This window comes from Phaenicophaeus curvirostris, chromosome 1, assembly GCF_032191515.1.
Source record: "Phaenicophaeus curvirostris isolate KB17595 chromosome 1, BPBGC_Pcur_1.0, whole genome shotgun sequence".
Taxonomy (NCBI): Eukaryota; Metazoa; Chordata; class Aves; order Cuculiformes; family Cuculidae; genus Phaenicophaeus; species Phaenicophaeus curvirostris.
The window spans coordinates 7,206,062-7,228,799 of NC_091392.1; the positions used below are offsets into that span (position 1 = coordinate 7,206,062).

The 22,738-nt window shown below is 42.4% G+C and overlaps 1 protein-coding gene across 2 annotated transcripts; it reads left to right on the forward strand.

The window, feature by feature from the left end:
- The first annotated feature begins 874 nt into the window (after window positions 1-874).
- Window positions 875-18,133, forward strand: PRPF18 (pre-mRNA processing factor 18). Of its 2 annotated transcripts, XM_069872400.1 has the most exons (11): window positions 875-959; window positions 2,490-2,567; window positions 2,689-2,715; window positions 5,484-5,588; window positions 7,275-7,388; window positions 9,178-9,324; window positions 10,885-10,953; window positions 12,051-12,191; window positions 12,679-12,750; window positions 15,172-15,327; window positions 17,450-18,133. In XM_069872400.1, exons 1-11 carry the CDS (start codon window positions 894-896, stop codon window positions 17,528-17,530), a joined length of 1,056 nt encoding a protein of 351 aa, XP_069728501.1. In that variant the 5' UTR covers window positions 875-893; the 3' UTR covers window positions 17,531-18,133. The 2 variants fall into 2 exon arrangements, with proteins under 2 accessions (XP_069728501.1, XP_069728582.1); XM_069872481.1 differs by lacking the exon at window positions 2,689-2,715.
- Window positions 18,134-22,738: the final 4,605 nt, after the last annotated feature.

A 22,738-nucleotide genomic window follows, 5' to 3' on the forward strand; every position in this document is an offset into this window, starting at 1 on the left:
TCGATGATCCGGTGGGTCTCTTCCAACCTGGTTATTCTGTGATTCTATGATTCTATGATTCAGTGAGCAGCCCCACACCCTCCCTGTGGGAAGCAGAGCTGGCACAGCTCCCACTGTGCACTGTCACACTGATACTGAAAATGCCAGCAAATAAACTCTCTAAGACACAGTTCGGAGTTTTGGGAAGCAAGCACCCGTCATCAGGCCTCGGCCACACGAGGCAGTGATCTCCATCAATTGTGTGCAGTGAGACATGAACCAGTTACAGAATGTATTTCCCAGTCACATGCATGTGTATAAATTTTCCTAGTTATGTGTATTCTATTACTTTCCAAGGACTAAGTTTAATGTTATTATGAATTTCACAGCAGTCAAATCTCTTGCTAATTTGGAGCTTTGGAGGCAGATCTGCCTGACCTTGTACTGGAGATGGGGAAAGACCTCAAACAGAGGTGATTGAAGAAGACACATCTGCTCAGCACAGATTATATTGATAACAAGACGCTATCATCGCCAAAGAGTGAACAGGGTCTGGAAAAACGCTGTTTGAAAGAAAACACGCCGTCAGAGGGACATTCTAACTTCCAAGAAACGCAGTTACTCAGATGAAACTTAACTCTGCTTTAGCTTTAATCAAAAATATTCGACTTTTTGTACGAGTAACTACTTCTTGTATCGCCGATACCGAAAACACCAGCAAATAAACTCTCTAAAACTCGTTTTGGAGCTTTAGAAAGCGCTACTAGCGGCTGCTTCTCGCTTCCACAGTGTCCCCCGCCCGCTCCTCCCATCCATCAGGGGGCGCTGTGCGCGCGCCCCCGGTCCGCCGCCCGGAAGTGACGCCATCTTGTTTTTCTCCTCCACTTCCGGCGGCGGGGGCTGTCGGGGCGGCCATGGATATCCTGAAGCGGGAGATCAGTCGGAAGCGGCAGCAGCTGGAGGAGAAGGAGCTGGTGGGGGTAAGGGCGGCCTACAGGGGGTAAGGGTGGCCGGGATGAGGCCCGCGAGCCGCGCGGGGGCGGGAACGGGGAAAGGGTGGCGGGAGCGGCCTCAGGGGGAGGCGGGACAAGGGTTCAGGGTAAGGCGGGACTGAAGCGGCCCAGGGCAAGGCGGGACTGAAGCGGCCCAGGGCGAGGTTTGAGGGGGACTCAGGGGTTAAGAGCTGCCTAGGGTGACGTTTGAGGTTCAGGAGAGGCTCAAGGTGGGGCTTTGGGAGGGTCAGGAAAGACCTCGGGCGAGGTTTGGATAGATGGGAGCGACTCAGGGCGGGGTTTCGGGGTCAGGAGGGATTTAGGGTGAGATATGGGAGTCAGGCGTGGCTCATGGCGGGGTTTGGAGGTGAGGAGCTGCCCAGGGTGGGATTTGGGGGGTTGTCGGGAGCGGCCCAGGGTGAGGTTTGGGGAGGGTCGAGAGTGGCCCACGGCAGGGTTTGAGAGGGTCAGGGCTTGCCTAGGGTGGGGTTTGGGGGATTGAGCCGCTCAGAGTAAAGTCTTGTGTTTAGAAGCAGCCCGGGATGGGGTCTGTGGGGGACAGGAGTGGCCTGGGAGAGGTTTGAGGAAGAGATGCAGGCTTGGCCTGTGATGGGATCAGGAAAAGAGTCATGAGGAGTTTGGGGTTAGGGACACCAGAGAATTGTGGGTGTAGGAACAGCCTGGCCTCGGGGTCTCACTGTATGCCTTTGCCTTTTGAAGCTGGTTTAGTTATTATTTCAGGCACTGAAAGATGAGAAAAACCTGTGCCCTTTTTGGTGAATGATGTGTGAATACCTTTCCTCGGTACTGCTGTGTTCTGTTCACAGCAGTAGCAGGGTTGCAGAGGCATGTGCATGTGCTGAGTGTGTTAGCTTAAGAACACTCATGAGTGCTTTCACGGATGTCTGGGGTTTGGTTTTGGTGCTAGTGGTTGAAGTAGGGAGCTGTGATAGGAGGCTTTTGGAGGTCGGGCAGGCAAAGTGTGGAGAAATGAGTAGTTCATGTTAATCAAGGGAAGCACTTCAGCGTGGCCACAGTTGCCAGCTGTTGTATGTCTGGAAAGTCTTATGAAATGCATTTCTACATAGGTGTGCTGGACAAACTTGCAAAAACTCTGCTCAAAGAGGATTTCTCCCATCTCCTTGATTTGGTGTAAAATACTGTGTTTTGTGTGGTTTATTTAAACAACTTCCCCGTACTCCGTCTTGGGCCTCGTGCATGTCTGAAGTGAAGCTTTGCTTTAGCGAATACCATGGCCTTGCGTGACAAAAAAACTTGTGTTTTTTAAAACACTGGTGAACACCTTGTACTTTCAAACCTGCTTATACAAATGTGCTGCCGAGTTACTCTGTATTGTTGATTTTTAAGAGGTATTTCCAACTAGTTCCCTTTGTATGACCGTATAGCCATCTCTGTGAAAAGACGTAGCTGAATTTACCAAATCAAGTAAGAAAGTTTGAGCCATTTTTGCCCAGGTATGCAAAGCTGTAAACTGTTAACAGTTTTCCTCTCTTTCAGGGAAATAAGAAATATTTCAAACGCAGTGAGTTAGCTAAAAAAGAGGAGGAGGCCTACTATCAGAGATGTGGCTACAAGGTACAGTAATTGTTCCTAGGAACTTATATGTTTACTTTGAAGTCTGCATTTTATTATCAACATTACAAATTGTTAATGGTAATTGTTGTTCTTTGTTCAATCTGTTAATGTTATACATTAGCCTGTAAATGAGAAGCCACCTGGAGAGGTATGAGTTTCCAAAACCATTTTCAATGCAGGAAAAGATATGCATGATGTACAGCTACTTAAGTGTGTGTTATGGTTTGGCTTTTATTTTATTTATTTTTTTTGTGGAAAGCATGAAGTGGCTTGGGATCAAAGCTTGTCTTCCTTTCTTTTTAAATTGTGGTGTTAAGCATGAACACTGGATCTGATCTAGACACCCTTCCCCCTTCCCCACCTTGTTGAAAAAAAATTGGATACATTTGGATAATTTTATCCATTCAGATGACTTCCAGGGTCTTGTCAAAATGTCCAAAAGAAATCAGTATAGCATGGGCACATGTTATAAAGATCTGCCAACTTTCATACTATATCAAGTTGTATTTGGGTTTTGGCCATCAGCCGTTCAGCGTTGGAAGAATGTGGCAACACCATTTGTGTTCTTGCTGGCAAGATCTTAGAATGCAATTGATAACCTAGGGTGCATTTTGAAACAAATGAGTTATCTGGAAGGCTTTTTCTGCCATGAAATGGTGTCTGAGCACTAGTTTATGAAATGGAAGGAATGTTGGGTTTTTTTTTTTTTTACAAGTGTGTGTGCCTGCCTGCCTGATTGTATGTGTATGTGAGGGGCGTGCATTCACGTGTGGAAGACTGAGGCTGATTCATAATCTTGTTTGCTGTAACTGGGCACAAACAGGAGCTTTGTTTTCAATCGAACTTTACCCAGTTAGTGACTTATTCTGAAACCTTGATCTGTTTGTAGAACGTTTGAATGTCAGTGTCAAAATGATTCTTGGGATGTGCAGCACATGTTCATGAGAGCGTGTTTTGTGAATCCAGTCGCTCTTCCAAGTGGAAATGACTACATAATGCCCTTCGAGCATTAGCTTGAATTCTTCAGAACCTTATATGGTGGTTAAAATGGAATTGTCTGTGTTGCTGCAGTTCCTGGTTTTGGTTTGAAATGTAAACCAGAAAATGGTTTTAAAATAAGTTGCTGCTTTAAATTTCGTGCCTTTTTTTAGAGCCTCCCAGATTTCTGCATTTGATCTTTTCTGTGTGAATAAGACGTAGAATATAGACTGGTTTCTTTCAAAATTACTTTTAGATTTTAAATTTTCTGGTGGTTGGACTTGGATGATTTTAAGGGTCTTTTCCAACTTTAATGATTCTAAATTCAGGTGCCTTTTTGCTTTGCTTAGATTTAGTAAGTTGTAATAATTTGACTTGCTTGAAAAAGAAAGCACTGAAAATGAAATAACTGTGGTAAAGATCCTGTTTGTAACTTGGAGTCCAGCTGACAGAATGGATCAAATCTTTTCCCCCAATGCTGCTGTCTCTTTATGATTTCAAGAATGTTTGTAAGTTAAAATTTGTATGTATCCTTTTGCCGTGAGACTGTATTTTTTACATAAATATTTACACTTTTCCATGTTTTGTCCCATCAATTCCCTCCTTCCTGCATCGGCAGAAGCTTTGTTTTACTGCGTGCTTTGTGTGTTAAACATTGATTTGATTGTCCTTCCCTTGCTTGTTCCAAACACCTGTGGTTGTAAGAATGATTTCTGTGTTTGCTCATATAGTTCTGAGTGATCCGCAGGAGTTGTACTGACACCTGAGCTCAGGTCTGGCACGTTGGCCTGAAAGAATAGTAACTCTTCTTTAAAATACCTGCCTGGTACATTCATTAAACTGGTCAGATCGAATATGGGTCAGGAGTGACACCATACTGCATATGCACAGAGAAGGCAAGAATGGAAAGGAAAAATTGTAATAACAGATCTAGGGAAAACCAAGATGTGAGCACGTACTGGAAATATTTCCTTTTTATAGGAATATTACCAACAGCAATCTGCTTGTGCTGTCGGAAGTGTCAAATATGAGCTTATAAAGGGAACTGTAGTTACACGACTGCTGTCTCAAAGTCACTTTGATCAAAGAGTTGTTTTGCATTATTAAAATATTGAGTAATGAAGAAGGAAAGCTCTGTTTGATTCAGGCATCTTCTTCTAGATTAAGAGGAGTCGTTAATGAGATTGTATCCCTATGAGGAGTTATAGGTATCTTTCTTTTTTTTCTAACCCACAAGGAACTACGGCAATCTTGTTAGAAAGATTTTACCTTAAACAAGCATCTCTCAAAGCCTAGTAGAAACCACGGATCACTGCTAATTGCCCTCAATGCGCTGAAACTGTAGGTAATAAACATTTTGAGCCAACGCTGCCACTGAAAGAAGCAACCCTACTGTCTTCTTGCCCTTGGGTTTTTGTTTCTTCCTTTGAGTCTATGCATGTGCCACTGCCTGATGACCTGGATGAGGAGGTTAAGTGAGTTGGGAAGCCTTGGAAGTGCCTTTCTTTTTGTTTGCCAGATTATTTTCTGTTTGAATCATTTCCCCCTATCTGGTTCATCACATAGTGGTGCAAATGCTTTTGCATGGGTAAGGTGGATACAGCGGGGGCAGGAATCAACAGGCAGAGGGTGGATTTGCTATTTTTGGCACCAGTGCTGACATCTGCCTGCTGAAGTGATTGCCAAACTGTAGCAATTCCCCTTTCCATTTGCTGTAGAGACTGGTTCCTGCAACTTGCAGAAGTGTTAGTTAAATACCGAGTCTTTTAATAGCTTTTATTGTTCTGTGAAATTCAATTATAGAGCAAAAAACTATGAAACTAAAGATTTATGTTGTCATATTAAAATCTGCATTCTAGGGTTCTCTGTCTTTACATTGTGCTCAATATATGGGTTTATTTCCATCAACAGATTAGTAACTATGTCTGTTGAATGTAGGTACAGGAGGAGGAAGAGGAGGAGAAACCGCTGACTTCATCAAATCCAGTGCTGGAACTCGAGCTGGCAGAAGAAAAGCTACCAATGACCCTTTCCAGACAGGAGGTAAAATCAATCATCATAAAGAGACTGCTTGAGTTTACAGCAAATACATCTGAAATTTCTTGTTAGGGTGTTTTTTTCCTGTTGAACTGTGTTTTTTTTAAGGCAGTTTATAGTAAATAATAAGCCTTCGTTTTTACAACCAACAATTAATGATCATCTTCACTTCAAGGATCTGCTGTTCAGTTGAATGCATAGAGAGGTACAGATGGATAGAGCCTCTTTTGTCATATGGATTTGCACAGATGCGCTATAATATTTTACGGCTCTTTCAGTTGACTTGTAGAATAGTGCCCTGGATATCAGCGTTATCCCTGATTAGTGCTGAAAATTGCATGCTGACTTTTTCCTAGATTTCCTTTCCCAGCTGCGTTTCTTCATAGCTCATTGGTCTGGACCCAAATTTAGAAACTAAGTTTTGGAAGTTCACTTTGATTTCTAGAAGAAAAAGTACTCAAGCCAGAAGAGCTGATGTGTTCTTTGTCCTTTCTAAGGATAACAATACCTCTGTGAATGTGTGTTGGTAAACAGATGTGTACTCCAAAGCAGGATAGAAGGGGGAGGTTCTGAAGTACAGAATAAATTTTGTTATTGGAAATACTGAACTTCACAACTGAGACCATCCAAGGATATCATATCCTCTTAATTCTGCAAGATTCTTACTCATTTTTAGAGGAGTATGTCACAGGATTTGTAGTGTTGGCTCCTGGTTTCATGGTTTGCGGTTTGGTCTGTACGTCCTGTGTAATGTGAACTGTCTCACTGCTGGTCATCTGCTTAGGTGCACGTGTTGTTCAAGGTTTGGGTGTTGCTGTGCCAGCACTCTGTCTGCCCCGGTTTTGTGATAGGTTTGCAAGTCAAATGCTTGCCAGCATGATAGCACAACGCTTGAACTGAATAAATTAATTAATGTCTCTGTTTATTTTCTTGTTGTCCCACCAGTCTGTTGGTATAATAAAGTGACATGAAATGAAGTGTGAGCCCTTTTCTTGATCAGCAAAGAATCATGTGGGATTTGTATATCAATAACCCTATTGCTTGATATGCTAAATGAATAATGGTGACTATATTAGGAAATTTAGAAGCAGTGCATGACATAGGGAGTCGGGAGAATAAAGTTCAATTTTTGGCTCTGCCTGTGACTTTGCAAATTAGCTGAGGGAGGATGTTAGCCCTCTGTTATATTTAAAGTAACTATCATACTAGATTGTGGGATTTAATATTTACTAAATGCTTAAGGATGAGGGTTTTCAATATATCAGCCTTGCAGTGTGCTGGGACAATCTGCAACCCAGTTAGGGTGTATTTTTTTTTATTGCCCTGGATAAGTAGGTTAGCGAGATTATCGTCAAGTTCCTTTGTGTTTTTGAAAATGGTTTTTATGCTTTGCCAGAGGGATGATTTTTGTGCATTTGTTTAAACAAGTCGTGGCAGGAAGATGTTACGCTATTGCAAGGAGCTTGGAGTTTTATGCAAAATTTAGATTGGCAATATTTGGAATAACCTTTTGCTGAAAAGCCGTGGGAATTTTATATTTAGATTGTAAAGTGTCTGGAATGTTTTTCTGCTGCTTAAAATACTGCCACATTTCCTCTCCAGTCCAGCTCAGCTTGTTATTCTAAGCAAAGCAAATAAATGCCTCTGCTTCCTTTATGAGTTTGCGTAAGGGAATGCTTTGATTCTTTTCAGGTTATCAGGAGGTTAAGAGAGAGAGGTGAACCCATCAGGCTGTTTGGAGAAACTGATTATGATGCCTTTCAGCGTCTGAGGAAGATAGAAATTCTTGCACCTGAAGTGAACAAGGTAAGACTGGCTACCTATTAGTTACTAATTTGTAGAGGGATAACCAATGAGGAACCCTATAAAAGATACAGAAAATCAGTTCCAGTAAATGTTCATTTTCAGGAGGCAGGGGTAGAGAGCAGAGAGAAACATCTGCTCTGTCTCATTTACTGCCTGAGAAAGTATGTTAGATGTTATAGTTTTGTGCACAATTACAATTCCTTATGTTAGACTAGGCTCTCTTCAGTTGAAAATGGGCCTCTAGGTGGCAGTGATGCCCCAGCCTGTGCTGTTACCTGCGTTCTAACCAGCAGAGAAGACAGTCATTTACTGTTAAAACTAGCCTGTGTTTGTGATTATATGCATTTCTGAGAAGGTACAAGTAAGAAAGAGGTCTGCATCCAGTCTTTCTGGTATCTAAATGTTTTTTCGAATCCCTTGATTCCAGAGCTTGTTGGGGAAACTTCATTTTTCCCCACTTCCCTTTAAAGCAGCCGTTGAGTCAAAAAAAGAGTGAAAGGTTCATCATAGTTAACAGATTTATTCCTTTTGTCTTAAGAATTGATTGGTTAAATGGAGAGATGCAACTGAGGCTTGTTTTGCATTCGCTTTTAACTAAATTTGCAACCCAGCTACAAGAGTGATGATTGGGATTTTATTCCCTAAGTGTGGCAAATCGAATTGTTTGAAACATCTTTGCCTGGGCTGCCTTGAAAAGGAGAGCCTTTTCCTGTTCAAGTGTCTTTACAAAAGACAAACTGATCTAAACTATTAAAAGAAAATAAATTCTGCTAATGAAAGCTTCTCCTCCAGTGACGTTGGCGACAGGAGTAGGAATATTAGGAGGTAGTGAGCTCATAGATAGGATTGTGTTGGGTTGTTTCAGTTACTCTGTTGCTATGTGTTGCTTAAAATGTAGATAATAACTGTTACCAGTTTGTGGTTCAGACATTTTTAGACCATTAAATGATTAATAGAAGTGCTCTAGACAGTCAAGTATGATGATGGAAGAGGGGAAATAACTGCGCATATCAATTCCCAGTGGAGTGGCTGAATTTATCTTAGGGTAAGAAATGTCATGCTCTTTTATGGAGTTTTATATTTTATGTCTTAAGAATGCAAGTTCTAACTGTGACAAAGTAGATTTCTATTTAAAAGCAGCTCTTTATATATATATATATATATAGAGCTGCTTTTAAATAGAAATATATATATATTTATGAGACTTCATATATATATATATATGAGATTTCAAGCTCATTTGAACTTTTTATTTTAATCACCTATTCTAGAGTAGAGGATTTTAAACACTGAATCTATATAAAATATTGTGCTGTGTTGAAATCATTAGTAATAAAGGGAAACTACATAAATGTTTTATGTGATAGTACTCAAGAGTGTTACTTACTTATTTACAGTTATTTTTAGGGCAGATGTATGAAAGCTTGTAGAGCTGATGGATGATCATGATCTATTTTCTGTTTGTCTGGGGTGGCGCAGTGGATTGCTTGGCGAAACTCCAAAAGATGATTTAGTCCTCCATGCTTTTCTGGTGAAAATTTGGTAAAAAGTTGTTTTCATAGGCATGAAGACTGCAGAAGTTCATGCACCCATCTGCTTTTTATTAAATGCCAAAGCAATCCAGAAACTGTTCTTTGAATTCACTCAACAACGATAAATCCTTGTATGTGTTTTTACAGAACATGGCTTTTCTTAAACAGAAGTTGGATGCTCACAGTGACAGAACTGAACTGCTTTTATTTACTTGAGGTTTTTTTTGTAAATTAGTCATTTCTTATCTTTATTTTAGGGCTTAAGGAATGACCTGAAGGCTGCTTTGGATAAGATTGACCAGCAGTATCTGAATGAAATTGTAGGTGGCCAAGAAGCAGGAGACGATGACTCACAGAATGACTTGAAAGTCCATGAGGAGAATACTACCATTGAAGAACTAGAGGTATGTAATGGGTAGATCACAGGAAATGTAGGAAGTGCAGAGGCAAAGCGTCCCAGAAACTTCAGTGTAAAGGACTGTGATGTTCTGAAAGAATGCAGTGGTATTTGTGTAAGTGCACAGAGAATGAGTGCTATGAAATGCGTTCACCCCCTGGTAGTTCAGGCTGATGTTTTGCAAAGCACGTTAACTTGAGCTGAAGACTTTTAATCCTTGTAATGCTTCGCAGAAGTTATTCTCTCTACCTTCCTTTCAAAAGTGCGTTCAAGAAATAAGTTGATCTATAACTGAAAGCTTAAATTAATATGTTATTGTTAGGAGATAGTCTTTAGCTTTTTCTTCAGAGTACCGGGGTTCTGATATAAAATGTTTGTAGTACCAGAATGGGTACCAGTTGTGAAGGGCCTGAATTTATTGATCTGTAAGTTCTCAAAATAGCCCCTTTTTGGAGTAGCGGGGTGAGCTTGGTTTGAGCCATGGAAGTAATCTTTCTAGAACAATTTCGCAAACACTGCAGTTCTTAATTTTCAGCTGCTCTAACTGCATTCCCTTCAGTGTAAAAGCTTTCACTGAATTTTGTTCCCAGTCTAATAAGAGATTTTTAAAATAAAAGGCTTTGGAAATGTGAAGTTAATGGAAATAAATTCTAAATCATATAATCAGAATGGTTTGGGTTGGAAAGGATCATGAAGGCCATCCAGTCCAACCCCCCTGCAGTGAGTAGGGACATCTTCAGCTTAATCAGGTTGCTCAGAGCCCCATCCAACCTGACCTTGAATGTTTCCAGGGATGGGGCATCCACCACCTTGAGTAGGGCAACCTGTTCTTGTACTTCATCACCCTCAGTGAAAAAATTTCTTTCTAATATTTAGTCTAAACTTCTCTTTTAGTTTAAAACCGTTACCCTATCCTATTGCTACAGGCCCTGCTAAGGTTTTTCCCCATCTTTCTTATAAGCCCCCCTTAAGTATTGACACAAAATACTGAAATCCAACTCTACCTACTGGAAAATGTTTCTTAAAATGCTGTTAGTGTTAACAGTTTCAAGGCTGTGGCAGGAAGCTGGAGTATTGGAGTGTATTACTGGGGATTTTTGGTGGGGTTTCTTTTTTTAGATTTGTTCCCTAAATTTCACAGTTACAATTAAATGAAATGGTAAAAAGCCCCAGTATGTCAGAGAATTGAATTAATTCACTTAACAAAATAATTAGGTTAAGTGGTGATTTTGGGGATCTCAAAAATGCAGTACACCCGCAGTCCCCTGTAATACAATGCTGTCAGAAAGCTGCTAACAATACCAATAATTTAGTAGTTAATGCGTGAAAAATTACTGTTGCATTGACTTTTCGGAAGTAATCATATTGGCTTTTTGACTTAAATATTTTTAATAGATTAATGAATCCCAGTAACATACATAGTTGTTTCAGTTCATTTCATAGCGAGTGTTTTGGTTTCTGGTGGCGTTTGTTATGGTTCGCGCTGCAGTGCGTGTCCTGCTGCAGTGATGGTGGCAGCAAACCTCTACGCAATGTGGAGATAATTGCCTTCTATCTCCTGTTCTAGGCCTTGGGAGAGTCATTAGGACGGGGTGATGATCACTATGATATGGACATCATAACCAAGTTCTTAAAGGTAAACTCTGGTTTAGTAGAGTAATGGTTCTGTAGCCTGTATCATAATGTTCTGCTATCACACAAATGCATTTGCTGAATAGAAGGGGCAGTTGGCCCCTTCTGCTTGGAGAGAAAAACTCACGCATTATGCTAAGATGTGTTTTGGTTTGTTTTATTTTTTAAATACTTGGCACTCCACAGCTTTAGTTGGTCACAATACTGATTTCTGTTAGATCTGGGAAAGAGCTGTTGGGAGATCAGTGTTCTTCAAACTCTGGTCCTACTTTTCCAGACAAAATAAATATGGTTTTAATTTACACAAAATAAATATGGTTTTAATTTACACGTGGTAGTTTAGGCAGTCGTATATACTCGCTTCTGTGTATTGCGATGGCATTAAAAACTTCCAAGGAGTCCTTGCCTCCCTTCTGCAGGAACAGTGCAAGCTAAAATGGAATGTCCCCTGGTACTGTTAGTTGAGAGAAATTGAAAGGAAGTCCACTGGTTTTGCTGAGGAAACAGGTTCAGGTGGATGGTAGAAAACTATTTCCTGGCAAGAAGCTTGTGTTGCCTCCCATTTGAGCCTTCTGGTCACTGTGTAACTGTTGTGATGATTAGAATTCACAGCAAGAATCAAAGCTTCTGTTTATCAGATACATTGGGTTTTTAGTATAATTTGTCTGGGCAGTCAGACAAAAAGAGCTCAAAGTTTTTTTTTTTCCATGGAGTTTGACATACTTGCCTTCCTTTGTGTTCTTTTTTCACTGTTATCTTAACTTGTCCTTAGGCTCCTCCACAAAAGTTGCTCTGAAACATCAGCATTCCACTTCAATTTCTGCTCTTTTTATGTACCTCTCCTCTCCTTCCTCCTAGTGCTGTTATTTCCTTAGACGTGCCTTTTTATACATGATCCTGCCTTGCCCACACGTTTTCGTGATAGGAGGGTTGTTCATATCCCTCCTTGTCTGTCTGTCTGAAAGACATTCTTGCCTTTTTAATTCAGATTTCTCAAACAAACTCATCTTGCCTTGATGGCCTAGACCATTGTTCCCCTCTGTTTTGCTGTGGTTCTCACTAGATGGCACTGTGACATAAATTTGCTTGTTCCTCTCATAGTTTCTTCTTGGAGTTTGGGCTAAGGAGTTGAATGCCAGAGAAGACTATGTGAAACGGGGAGTGCAGGGCAAGTTGAACAGTGCTACTCAAAAGCAGACAGAATCGTACCTGAGGCCACTCTTCAGAAAGCTTCGGAAGCGGGTAAATCGCTTTTAAATGTTGCTATCCTGTAAGAATTATTTTAACATTGGCTTTCAAAGTACCTAGTAGTTGATGCCCTTTCCCAAGGTGATGTTGTTTTCACTGAAGAAAAGAGGATAAGCGAGTTGGTCAGAGTTTCTCAATTTAGAGCCCAGGAATCTCATTTCCGACCTTTTTATCTTGGACCAATATGTTTTTCTGTCTACCTGCTGCTTTTCAAGGTGTTGCTTTGTGCATCACCTGTTCATTGTGTTGCAAACATGACAGAGAATTGAGATTATATTTTACGCTTTGCCGTGGGCTACAAGGCATAACCACTTAACCTCTGTTGCTTCAGATCCTTCATCTAAACAAAGATGATGTTTTCTTTTGTTCAAGTCCTTAAGCTGGGGTAGGTGCCAAACTTTGTATAAATGCTGAGTAGGATGATTTTCCTGGGCTGCTATTCTGAAGTAAAAATGTATTTTTCTTTCTTCTTCTCCTGTAGACACTTCCTGCAGACATCAAGGAATCAATAACAGATATTATTAAATTCATGTTGCAAAGGGAATATGTGAAGGTATGTTTGTTTGCACTCTTCCAGCATGTTCAGGCTGTCTGGTTCTAATAGATTGAATTTATTACTTCATTATTTCCCCTTTTTTTTTGGTTTTGGTTATTTTTTGCATTTTGAAGATATATAGCTGGAAATACACACAACATATATTTGAACAAGGTGAAAAATGGCTATTAAAGGGTTAGGCTCCATGTAGTGTTTGATCCACAGCCTGTCAGGAGATCTTTTGAGGTTGGTGAAACTGCAGAGCTTTGCAAACACAAAGAGAATTTTCCTCAGAGATGATTATATTAAGTTACAGAGGAATCCTCTGTGGGTAATCCGATGTTGTAAGGTTAAATGAAGGTATTGAATTAATAGTAATAGGGTGTTGATTCATTAATTAGGAAGTAATTGAGGTGAACTGAGTTGTTGGATATGTCCCTTTCTTTGGCTCTGCTCACATGAGCTGGCCTGGTAAGGTTGAGTTAAGTTAAAGAAAAGTATTTTGGACAAAGTCTGTGTACTGGAGGATGCAGAGGTGCTTTGGCACGCAAGATCAAAGGCAGTGTTAGGTTTTGTTTGTAGCTGCCTTCAGAAGTGGAACTCAAATACCGAGAGCATTTACTTAAGCAGCTCATGTATGCAGAGGAAATTGAGCTGTGTTTTGCCTTTGAATTTCTAGTATTTCTTGCTATTCTTGTGAGGACTTTGGATAATTTGTCAAGTAAGCAAGCAAGCCTGCTTTTGTTCTTGAAAAAACTTCATGATGGCCTAAGGCAAGTTTAATCTAAATCATTTGACAGTAGAACTACAAGTGTGGATTGTATGATAGTGGGTTTTTCTTTTGGGATGTTATTTTTCTTTTGGTTTTCATCATTATGCTGAAATTCTCTTTCCAGTGCCTTCTCAAACAAAGTAGTGAATGTTCAGGGATGTGCGATATCTTGTGGGTTGATCAGCTGTGCTCCTCTCTCCTGGGGGTGCTTGACTTTATGTAAACTTCACTGTCTGATTCTGGAGGAGTTGAGAACACATTTGGAAGAATTGGGATGTTCTTTAATTAGGCTAACGAGCCTTGTGCTTTTAAAGATACTTGTGCCCTTTTCCATTTTGCTTCTTATGAGACTTGTCACTTTCTGCCTGTTGTTGTCTTCTGAGCTTATTTGTTGTGCAGCCTAGTGAATACTGTCAGCCACAAATTCTGACTGCTTTGTTAGATGAAATGATCTAAAGATGTAAATTTTGAAATCAACATGTGACAGCAGGAGAATGCCAGAATGCAAGTTGTCCACTCAACTTTAATTAAGCCTGTAGTGACAGTCCTGGAAGGGTCTTTAATAGTGTGCTCACGTGTTTTATCATAAACCCATGTTTAACACAGTAAATAGGTATTTGACTCAGACTGTTCAGGTCCTCTCTCATGTAAGTCATGCCCCTTCTTCAGGTTTACTCTCGGCTCTGTCTGCAGTCCCTGCCTCATTCATTATTCATCTCTTATTTTTCTCATTGCCAGTTGGGAATAAAAGCATTTACAGGTCATGGTTGCTTCTTCTTATTCTTTAGTCTTTAAATGGGAGATAAGTGAACTCTGTTAACAGTGAGTCTTGTAGCTGCTTGCTAACAGTGACGGAATGTCCTGCTCCAAGTCCTTCTTGAAGCTGTGTTTCTGTAACTGCATGTGTGTGTCTGTCTTCACTTCCTGCTTCTCAGCTGTCATGTTTTGGGGTTTTTTGGGTTTTTTTTAAGCTGTGTACTTCTATTCCTTTCTCCCTTTCTTTCTGTTAATTTTCCCTTCAAGTTTTATCCTTGTTCTTCCCTGCAACTGTTGTCTGCTACACCTTTATATTAAGAAACAGGGTCTGCTATCTTGATCAGGAAACTTCAGATTCATTTACTGCTGCTACTACACCGTTCTTAACTCAGTTCTGTGGATATCTGGGTCTCAGCCTTGTTGGAAGCTCATTTTTGTCTCTGAGATCTGTTAGATCGCAGTGCGCTCCTGTGTTCCGTGTAACCTCAGTTCTCCACACACGATGTGGGCCTGCAGTGGGTTGTACTTCCAGCCAGTCTCCCATGTCCAGTCTGCAACCCAAATGGCAAGGGCTATAGAGGTGATTACAGCAGAAAAGCTTATGGAAACTCAAGAAAGCAGAGTTTAAAACAGTCCCGGTAAACTTTAGTTTTGGTCAGTATTAGACTGCTGTATCCAGTGCTTTCTTTCATCACCCTGTAGGTGAAGTCCATAGTCCTTACTTCCCTCAATTCAGCATAAACATGAGTTCTGTTAGGAAGGTGCATTGTAAAATTGGTTTGGGTTCCACAATGAAACCTAATTGGGAGGGGCTGTCATATATGGTGGTGTGGTATCTAGCAGTGCAAAAACGCTCTGTGTTCTGATACCCTTTCTGTTTTGCTAAGTGTATATGTACTGTATTCCTTCAGGCAAATGATGCCTATCTTCAGATGGCTATTGGAAATGCCCCGTGGCCTATTGGTGTCACTATGGTTGGAATCCATGCTCGAACGGGTCGTGAAAAGATTTTCTCCAAGCACGTAGCCCATGTTCTCAATGACGAAACTCAAAGGAAATACATACAGGTAACAACAGCTTTGGAAATCCAACAAATTTCCTTTTCAAGTTAGGAGATCCTTGAGAATTATTAGTTTCATAGCTACAGGTGTTATGGTAAAATGGTCCTAGAAATGGACAGTTGCCTTAGTTTGGGTCAAGTGTAACATCTGTCTAACAAGTAGCTCATCCTGGACCTGAAGGCTCTTCAGTGCTGGGCTAGGAACAGTCTCTGGTGGGTATTTCTGTGTCTTAACTATTGTGATCCTATATGATTATATAGATTATTAAATCTATTTGCCTCTTGCCAGTTGCAGTTTCATTGAGATAAAGACCTCCTGGCCTAACTCAGAGCAACATCACAGAGCTTGGAACTTCTGGCAGGGCAGGTTTATGTAAATGTTTTCCTGCTGTGGCAGCAGAACTGTTGCTTTTCAAGTTTTACGGATGTTTGCAAGCAGATTGCCTGCAAAATGCGACTTCTCTTTCTCTCTGGAGGCTCTTTGTTTTGGGGCCACAAGTATAACCTTTGGTTTTTCTTCAATATAGTTTTTAATATCATCACCTTGGAAAATATCATTGTGAAGTCAGAGGGAGCTTCCAGGCACTTACAGAGCCAACAAATGAAATTTGACCAATTCTTTGGTAAGGTGAAAATTGGCAGGTGGATTATGTATCTTCAAGACAGGCACCAGTTAGTGTAATGATTGCTTGGTAGTATTGAATGGATGATGTAGCTGACGTTGAACTAAATTATGTTGTTAGTCTGTGTTAAAAAAGGGATTTGGACTCTGAAGGAAGATTGGTATGGACCTCAGCACAGCCATAACACTGCTTGTCCAGCTTTGGTGAATGATTGGCTATCGTGTGTCCATTTGCCACTCTTCCAGCAACTCTTTAGTGTTGCTTGATCTCTCTTAACACATCCTTTGGAAGACAATGTGTATGAATTCCCCTGTATGTCCTTTCTCTGCTTTTGGGGTATTTCTGTTGATCGAAGACATCTTTGTGTTCATCTTTCCACTGTGAATTTCTTATCTTTGCTTCTGAAGTGCTCTGCTTACTGAAGCTCTAAGACATAGTTGGCTTTAAAAGTGTGTTGTCTTTGGTGGTTTTAAATACCTGGTGTTGTTTAGCTAGTCTGATTCAAATTGGAGCATGAAATGTTATCCAAGAAGTTAACGTGTTTGTGATTTACAAGGAACCTGGGATCATAACAGCCCAAACAAGGAGATTGTGGTACTAGGATGTGTTTTCCAGATTTGCCTACATTGAAGAGGCCAAAGCATCCTCTTCTTGAATTGCTTTTCCCTTCAGTAAGGATCCGTCTTCCATGATGAGTGTCTAATGACAGGGACATGACTGGCATATTGCAGTACAGGGTCACTGCTAAATTATGCTACTACCATGGCAATTTTCTTTCTTCTTTGTTAGACTTTTCTGTGTGACTTTAAAGAAAATAATCACTGAGTTTCTGTCATGTTGGGTTTTAGCAATCTACGCCTTAAAAGAACTGAAGAGAAAAGTCAATATTCTGCCTTTCTTCTTGCTTACTTGTTGAGTTTGCCTCAGTTGTGTAGGACAGGTGCGGCCCCACCATGGGGGAATTGACACCTCCCCTCCAGAAACATTGTTTGGTTCTTTTCATAGAATCATAGAATAACCAGGTTGGAAGAGACCCACCGGATCATCGAGTCCAACCATTCCTATCAAACACTAACTATTTTCATAGCTGTGCAGCTTGTTTGGGTGTCAGAAATTGCTTTTTGCTCTACATAATTACTTTTGATATTCAGGTTTCTTTTAGATGTCTTTTATTGTGATGGTATTGTTTTCCCCCTTGGTGGGGAAGAGGGATTAAAGCATCACTGTGATTCTTCACCGTGAATCTGTCAGGAGGGACTGAACCTGTAATCTCTTCAGTTGTGCCACAGACTCCTCTAATGCTGGAGATAACTCCATACGTTGCAGACAGAAAGGTTCATAAAACACAAAAACTGGAAAAACAACTGCATAAAAAAAACTCAACTCCAACATAACAGCCATTTGTTTTGAGTTCTTCTTGTTAAGCTTAAAAATACTTTAGACTGTGAAGTTTGTTTGACAGCTGCAATTTTATTACAGCATTGTCCTTGTTTTGCTAACTCCTAGGGGCTGAAGAGACTCATGACCATTTGCCAGAAGCACTTCCCAACAGACCCGTCGAAATGCGTGGAGTACAACGCTTTATGAGGCTCTGCAGTGTCCAAGCAGAGACACACATTTTGATCTCCCAGACCCAGAGAGGGCAGAAGAGACAGAGCTTGTGCTTTACCGCCAACAGGAACCTAGGGCGGGCTTTGTGAAAAAGCAGATTTCTCTACAGCTTCCTTTTTATGAGTCCCAGTTATTTAGATTTCTTTTTAAATCTATGCTTTACACTGAGCGCATCCAGTATATGGAAATGGGGTTTTTTTTGAAGGGGGTACAACCTGGACAATGACCAGGGGACGATGAACAGAGCCCTTGGTTTTATTTCAGTTTGTTATCCAGGGAGCTATACAGACTGAACTGTTTCCCGTATCTTAGCGCTTTAAGTGAGACTCAGCCCTGCAAGGAGCCTACGTGGAGTTTTTTGGCTGCTTTCCCATGGAGGCTTATGTGGGGAGATGATGGGAGTGAAGCAGTCAAATATGAATCTCGGTTATTTCTGTAAATATGAAGAATTTAATGGGTAATCTTTCATGTGGTATTTATCAGGAGAAAAAGAAAAGGTTTATATATTTCTTAGTTGAAAAATGCAGCCATCTCGGTGCAAAGAGTTTTTGATCTTGAATAAATCTGATTTGGCTTTTTGGTTTTGTTGGTTTTTTTTTTTTTTTTTTTTTTGTAGTGACATTTTTAATAGAAACCTTCTGGGCTTGGGGGAAATAATCTTGAGGCCCTTGAGGCTTTCAAATCCCGTTTTTATACATCTGGAGAAAATTTCAGTCTGCTGGGCATTGCAGAGAATATAATTAGGACCTCCCATGACCACATACAGTGTTCCTAGCAGCCACTAATTTTTACTCTTGTGCGTCTTGACTGGGAATGGCAAAGAAACTCACAGGAATGGTGGTGTCTGAATCTGTGAATGATGTCTAAATAGTGAGATATTGAAACTTTGTTAATGGTGCTGGTTGAAGATCTTGGGCTCAAGTCATACAAGGCATGCACGTTTTTAATCGCAAGAGCAGCAATACCTCTGCAGCAGCATTTGTGGAAAGGGACCTGGGGGTGTTGGTTGACACTGGCTGAATGTGAGCCAGCAATGTTCCCAGGTGACCAGGAAGGCCAGCAGCGTCCTGGCTTGTGTTGGAAATGATGTGGCCAGGAGGAGTAGGGAAGGGATCACACCCCTACACTCAGCACTGGTGAAGCTGCACTTTGAATCCCTTATTCAGTTTTGAGCCCCTCACTACAAGAAAGACGTTGAGGGGCTGGAATATGTCTAGAGAAGGGCAATGAAACTGGTGAAGGGGCTGGAGAACAAGTCTTGTGAGGAGCGGCTGAGAGACCTGGGGCTGTTTAGCCTAGAGAAAAGGAGGCTGAGGGGAGACCTTACCACTGTCTCCAACTACCAGAAAGGAGGTTGTAGTGAGGTGGGTGCTGATCAAGTAACAAGTGATAGGACAAGAGGAAATAGCCTCAAGTTGCGCCAGGGGAGGTTTAGATTAGACGTGAGGAAAAAATTCTTTACAGAAAGAGTGGTGAAGCATTGGAACAGGCTGCCCAGGGAAGTGGTGGAGTCTCCATCCCCAAAGGTGTTCAAAAAGTGTGTAGGCATGGCGCTCCGGGACATGGTTTAGTAGGCATGGTGGTGTTGGGCTGACAGTGGGATGTGATGATCTTGGAGGTCTTTTCCAACTTTAATACGATTAACATGCCCCTCTCTTATGGAGGCTTCACCTGCAGTGAAGCTCCACGTTGCTGATCATTGCAGTGGCTGCTCATATCTGCCACTACCCACACTCGAGAGAACCCAAACCTCTCATCTGTGTGGCCCCATAGATCCAGTATAGAACCTGCTCCTCTGCCTCTGGAGGAGCCTTTTCTGTGCAGTCAGTGGAAAAGAGAGAGGGTCTGGTCCTGGCTGCCGGGGCTTGGATTCGAGCAGGTATTTGAATCTGTTATCCTGTTAGCACTCCTGTGAGGCAGCAGCTGTGCCGAGACATTGGGTACTCATGGGCTTTGGACTTCTAAGCGTTTTGCTGCCATGGCAGTAAGCAGAGCCACTTCCTGAAGAAATATGTTAATACTCAGTGTATTGGTTTGTCTGAGTCCTCACCTCAACTGGAACCACGGAGCAGGACCCAGCGCCCTCTTCTGAAGGAGGGCACGTGTCTCCTGCGGGTGTTTATAGTGTCCCGTGGCGCAGTGAGACATCGCGCTGCAGTACTCATGAGGCAGTGAGTTTGCAGGTTCTGGAGACTCTGTACTCTGAAGTGCCTCTTTGGACATGGGAGTTGTTCAGTCTGGAGTGTCTGACCCCAGAGAAAATGTCAAGAACTTAAGCGGTTTAGAAGTAATAAAAACGAGGCTGATGAGACCTAACCAGTGCTTGGGGAGGGGCCTTTGGGAAACAGGGATTTGTGGGGAGAAGCTGGGCAGATGTCAAGAGCGTGGAAGAGTTTCATTAACAGTGGTGTCTGGTGATTTTTTTTTTTAATTTTTTTTTTTTTTTGCAGTGCTCCATCCAGATGTAGTTTGGAGGCTTTATTACAACAGGAAACATACATATCAGCGCAACTTTATCCCTCTCCCCACCCAGATGATTTCCTGAGTGGTTTCTAAGTCTTCATCCTGACCTTAGTTTTGAACTTTTTAAATGAGGGACAATGTTGTCCCTCGTTCAGAAGAGCTATAATTACCCTGGGAAGTGCAGCAAGTGAGTAGCCAGGGGATGGTTTAAGGAGCATTGTAATGTCTGCTTTAGAGGGAACTGGATAGCTTAGGGCATCTGTAATAATGTTAGATAGATTTTTTTTTTTTTTCTCCCCCTCCTGCTTAAGAGCTAATTATTGAGGAGAGTTTTAATGGTACCCTGAGCACAGGTTTCAATAGGGATAAGCCTCCTGTAGGGATGTGAATTTGGGGTTGGAATGTTTTAGTCTGATCAGGTTTTAAAGAATGTAATTTAAGCAACATGCCTCTTTGCTGACAGTCCCTGAAATGCAGCCACTTTGCTTGAATGAATCCCATGACGGAAGAACTTTATCCCCTTGCAATTCGTGGAATGGCGCTGCGCGGGGAGCCGAGGAACTGAGAAGTACTTTCTCACGGCATATCTGTGTAAGAGTTTCCAGCTGTCCGGCACGTGAGAGCCAGCGTCAGTCCTCAGGGGATTGGAGGTGGGGGGATGACACTGTTATGGCAGCTGCTTTTCATCATAGGTTGGAAGTTCTTTGCAGCTGGCTGGCTCCAAATTGCAGCTACTAGACCGTGATGGAATAGTTAATAATGCCTCTTGGCCAAAAAAGTCCCAAACCCACCCGAGTCTGGTTTAGGGACGAGTGGGTGTGGTGCAGCTGTCACACTGCTGGACAGCTTTTGTGGGGAGGGTATGTTTCAGTTCAGTGATTTAGACTTTTCCCTCTGGGCTTTTCCAGATGTTTATTTCTGATAATTCTCGCATTAGGTGGAAATAATTCCACTGAATCCAAAGACTTGTAGCCTTAGGATGAAGTCATGCATTTGCCATAGCAATGTCTGGAGTGGTTTTGGGGCTCTGGTGCTACTGGTTGGTTGTTGGAGCCCCCCACCCCTTCCGTAGCCCAGTGGTGGGAGGGGATGCGCGAGGTGGTGGGGCACTTTGGGCTCTCAAGGTACACAATACCAGTCTGATGTTGGTGTTATTGTGCCTGGAGGTAATTAAATGCTTCTAGCTCCTTGTTTGCCGTTTGTCTATATAGCTGGCAAGGCTCTTGGGGTTGGTGTATGTGGGATCGGTTTATTTTGATGGAGGAACTGGATTCTACTCTGTGCCATAGAACCACAGAATCATAGGATGGTTTGGGTTGGAAGGGACCTTAAAGATCATCCAGTTCCAACCCCCTTGCCTCGGCAGGGACACCTCCCACTAGATCAGGTTGCTCAAAGCCTCATCCAAGCTGGTGTTGGACACCTCCAGGGATGGGGCATCCACAGCTTCTCTGGGCAACCTGTGCCAGTGCCTCACCACCTTCTTTAATCTCCGTTACAGATCCAGTCTTGCCTAAAGAATGAGTTTGGCTGAGATGTAAATGGCTTCACTCCTCAGGTGGAGGAGAGTGTCCCAGCTCCTGGACCTGGGGGAATGGATGGGTACATGATGTGGTGCCCTCTAAGAGGTCTGGCACAAGGGTGTTGGTTGACAGTGACTGAACATGAGCCAGCAGTGGCCCAGGTGGCCAAGGAGGCCAATGGCATCTTGGCTTGTATCAGAAACGGCGTGACCAGCAGGTCCAGGGAGGTTATTCTCCCTCTGTACTCGGCACTGGTGAGACTGCTCCTCGAATACTGTGTTCAGTTCTGGGCCCCTCACCACAAGAAAGATGTTGAGGCTCTGGAGCGAGTCCAGAGAAGAGCAACAAAGCTGGTGAGGGGGCTGGAGAACAGGCCTTATGAGGAACGGTCGAGAGCTGGGGTTGTTTAGCCTGGAGAAGAGGAGGCTCAGGGGAGACCTCATTGCTCTCTGTAACTACCTGAAAGGAGGTTGTGGAGAGGAGGGTGCTGGCCTCTTCTCCCAAGTGACAGGGGACAGGACAAGAGGGAATGGCCTCAAACTCCGCCAGGGGAGGTTCAGGCTTGACATTAGAAAAAAAATTTTCATGGACAGGGTCATTGGGCACTGGCAGAGGCTGCCCAGGGAGGTGGTTGAGTCACCATCTCTGGAGGTGTTTAAGGCACGGGTGGACGAGGTGCTGAGGGGCATGGTTTGGCAGCAGATGGGGATGGTTGGACTCGATGATCCTGGAGGTTGTTTCCAAGCTAGTGATTCTGTGTCAGTGCCCTCACCTTATTTCAAGTTACGTGTGTTAGAAGTATTATTGTCATGACTTCATCAACTACTGAGGTGGGAAGTCGCTCGCATGGTTTCTTGCTGCCCCAAGACCAGTGCTTGAAGGAGCATTCAATGGAGTGAGCTGGGATCTGCTGGGCATGAGTGCTGAATTCGAAGGGATCTGAGAAGGACTTGGCTTTTTGCGGGGAATGCCCAGCACTTTCTGCCATCAGGCTCCCTCACAGCCAGAGAGCGGGTCTCTTCCTGAAGCCCTGGCCAGATGTGCACACATCTGGACCAAGAGCATCATGCAGAAGTGGTGGCGCAGTGGCCACAGTGAGGATCCGCCAGGCGCTGTGCCCTCCTGAAAAGACCATGGTGAAGATTCATTTTGAAAATGCTTTAATAAGGAAGTGTTGACAACACCGTTTTGCAAAATG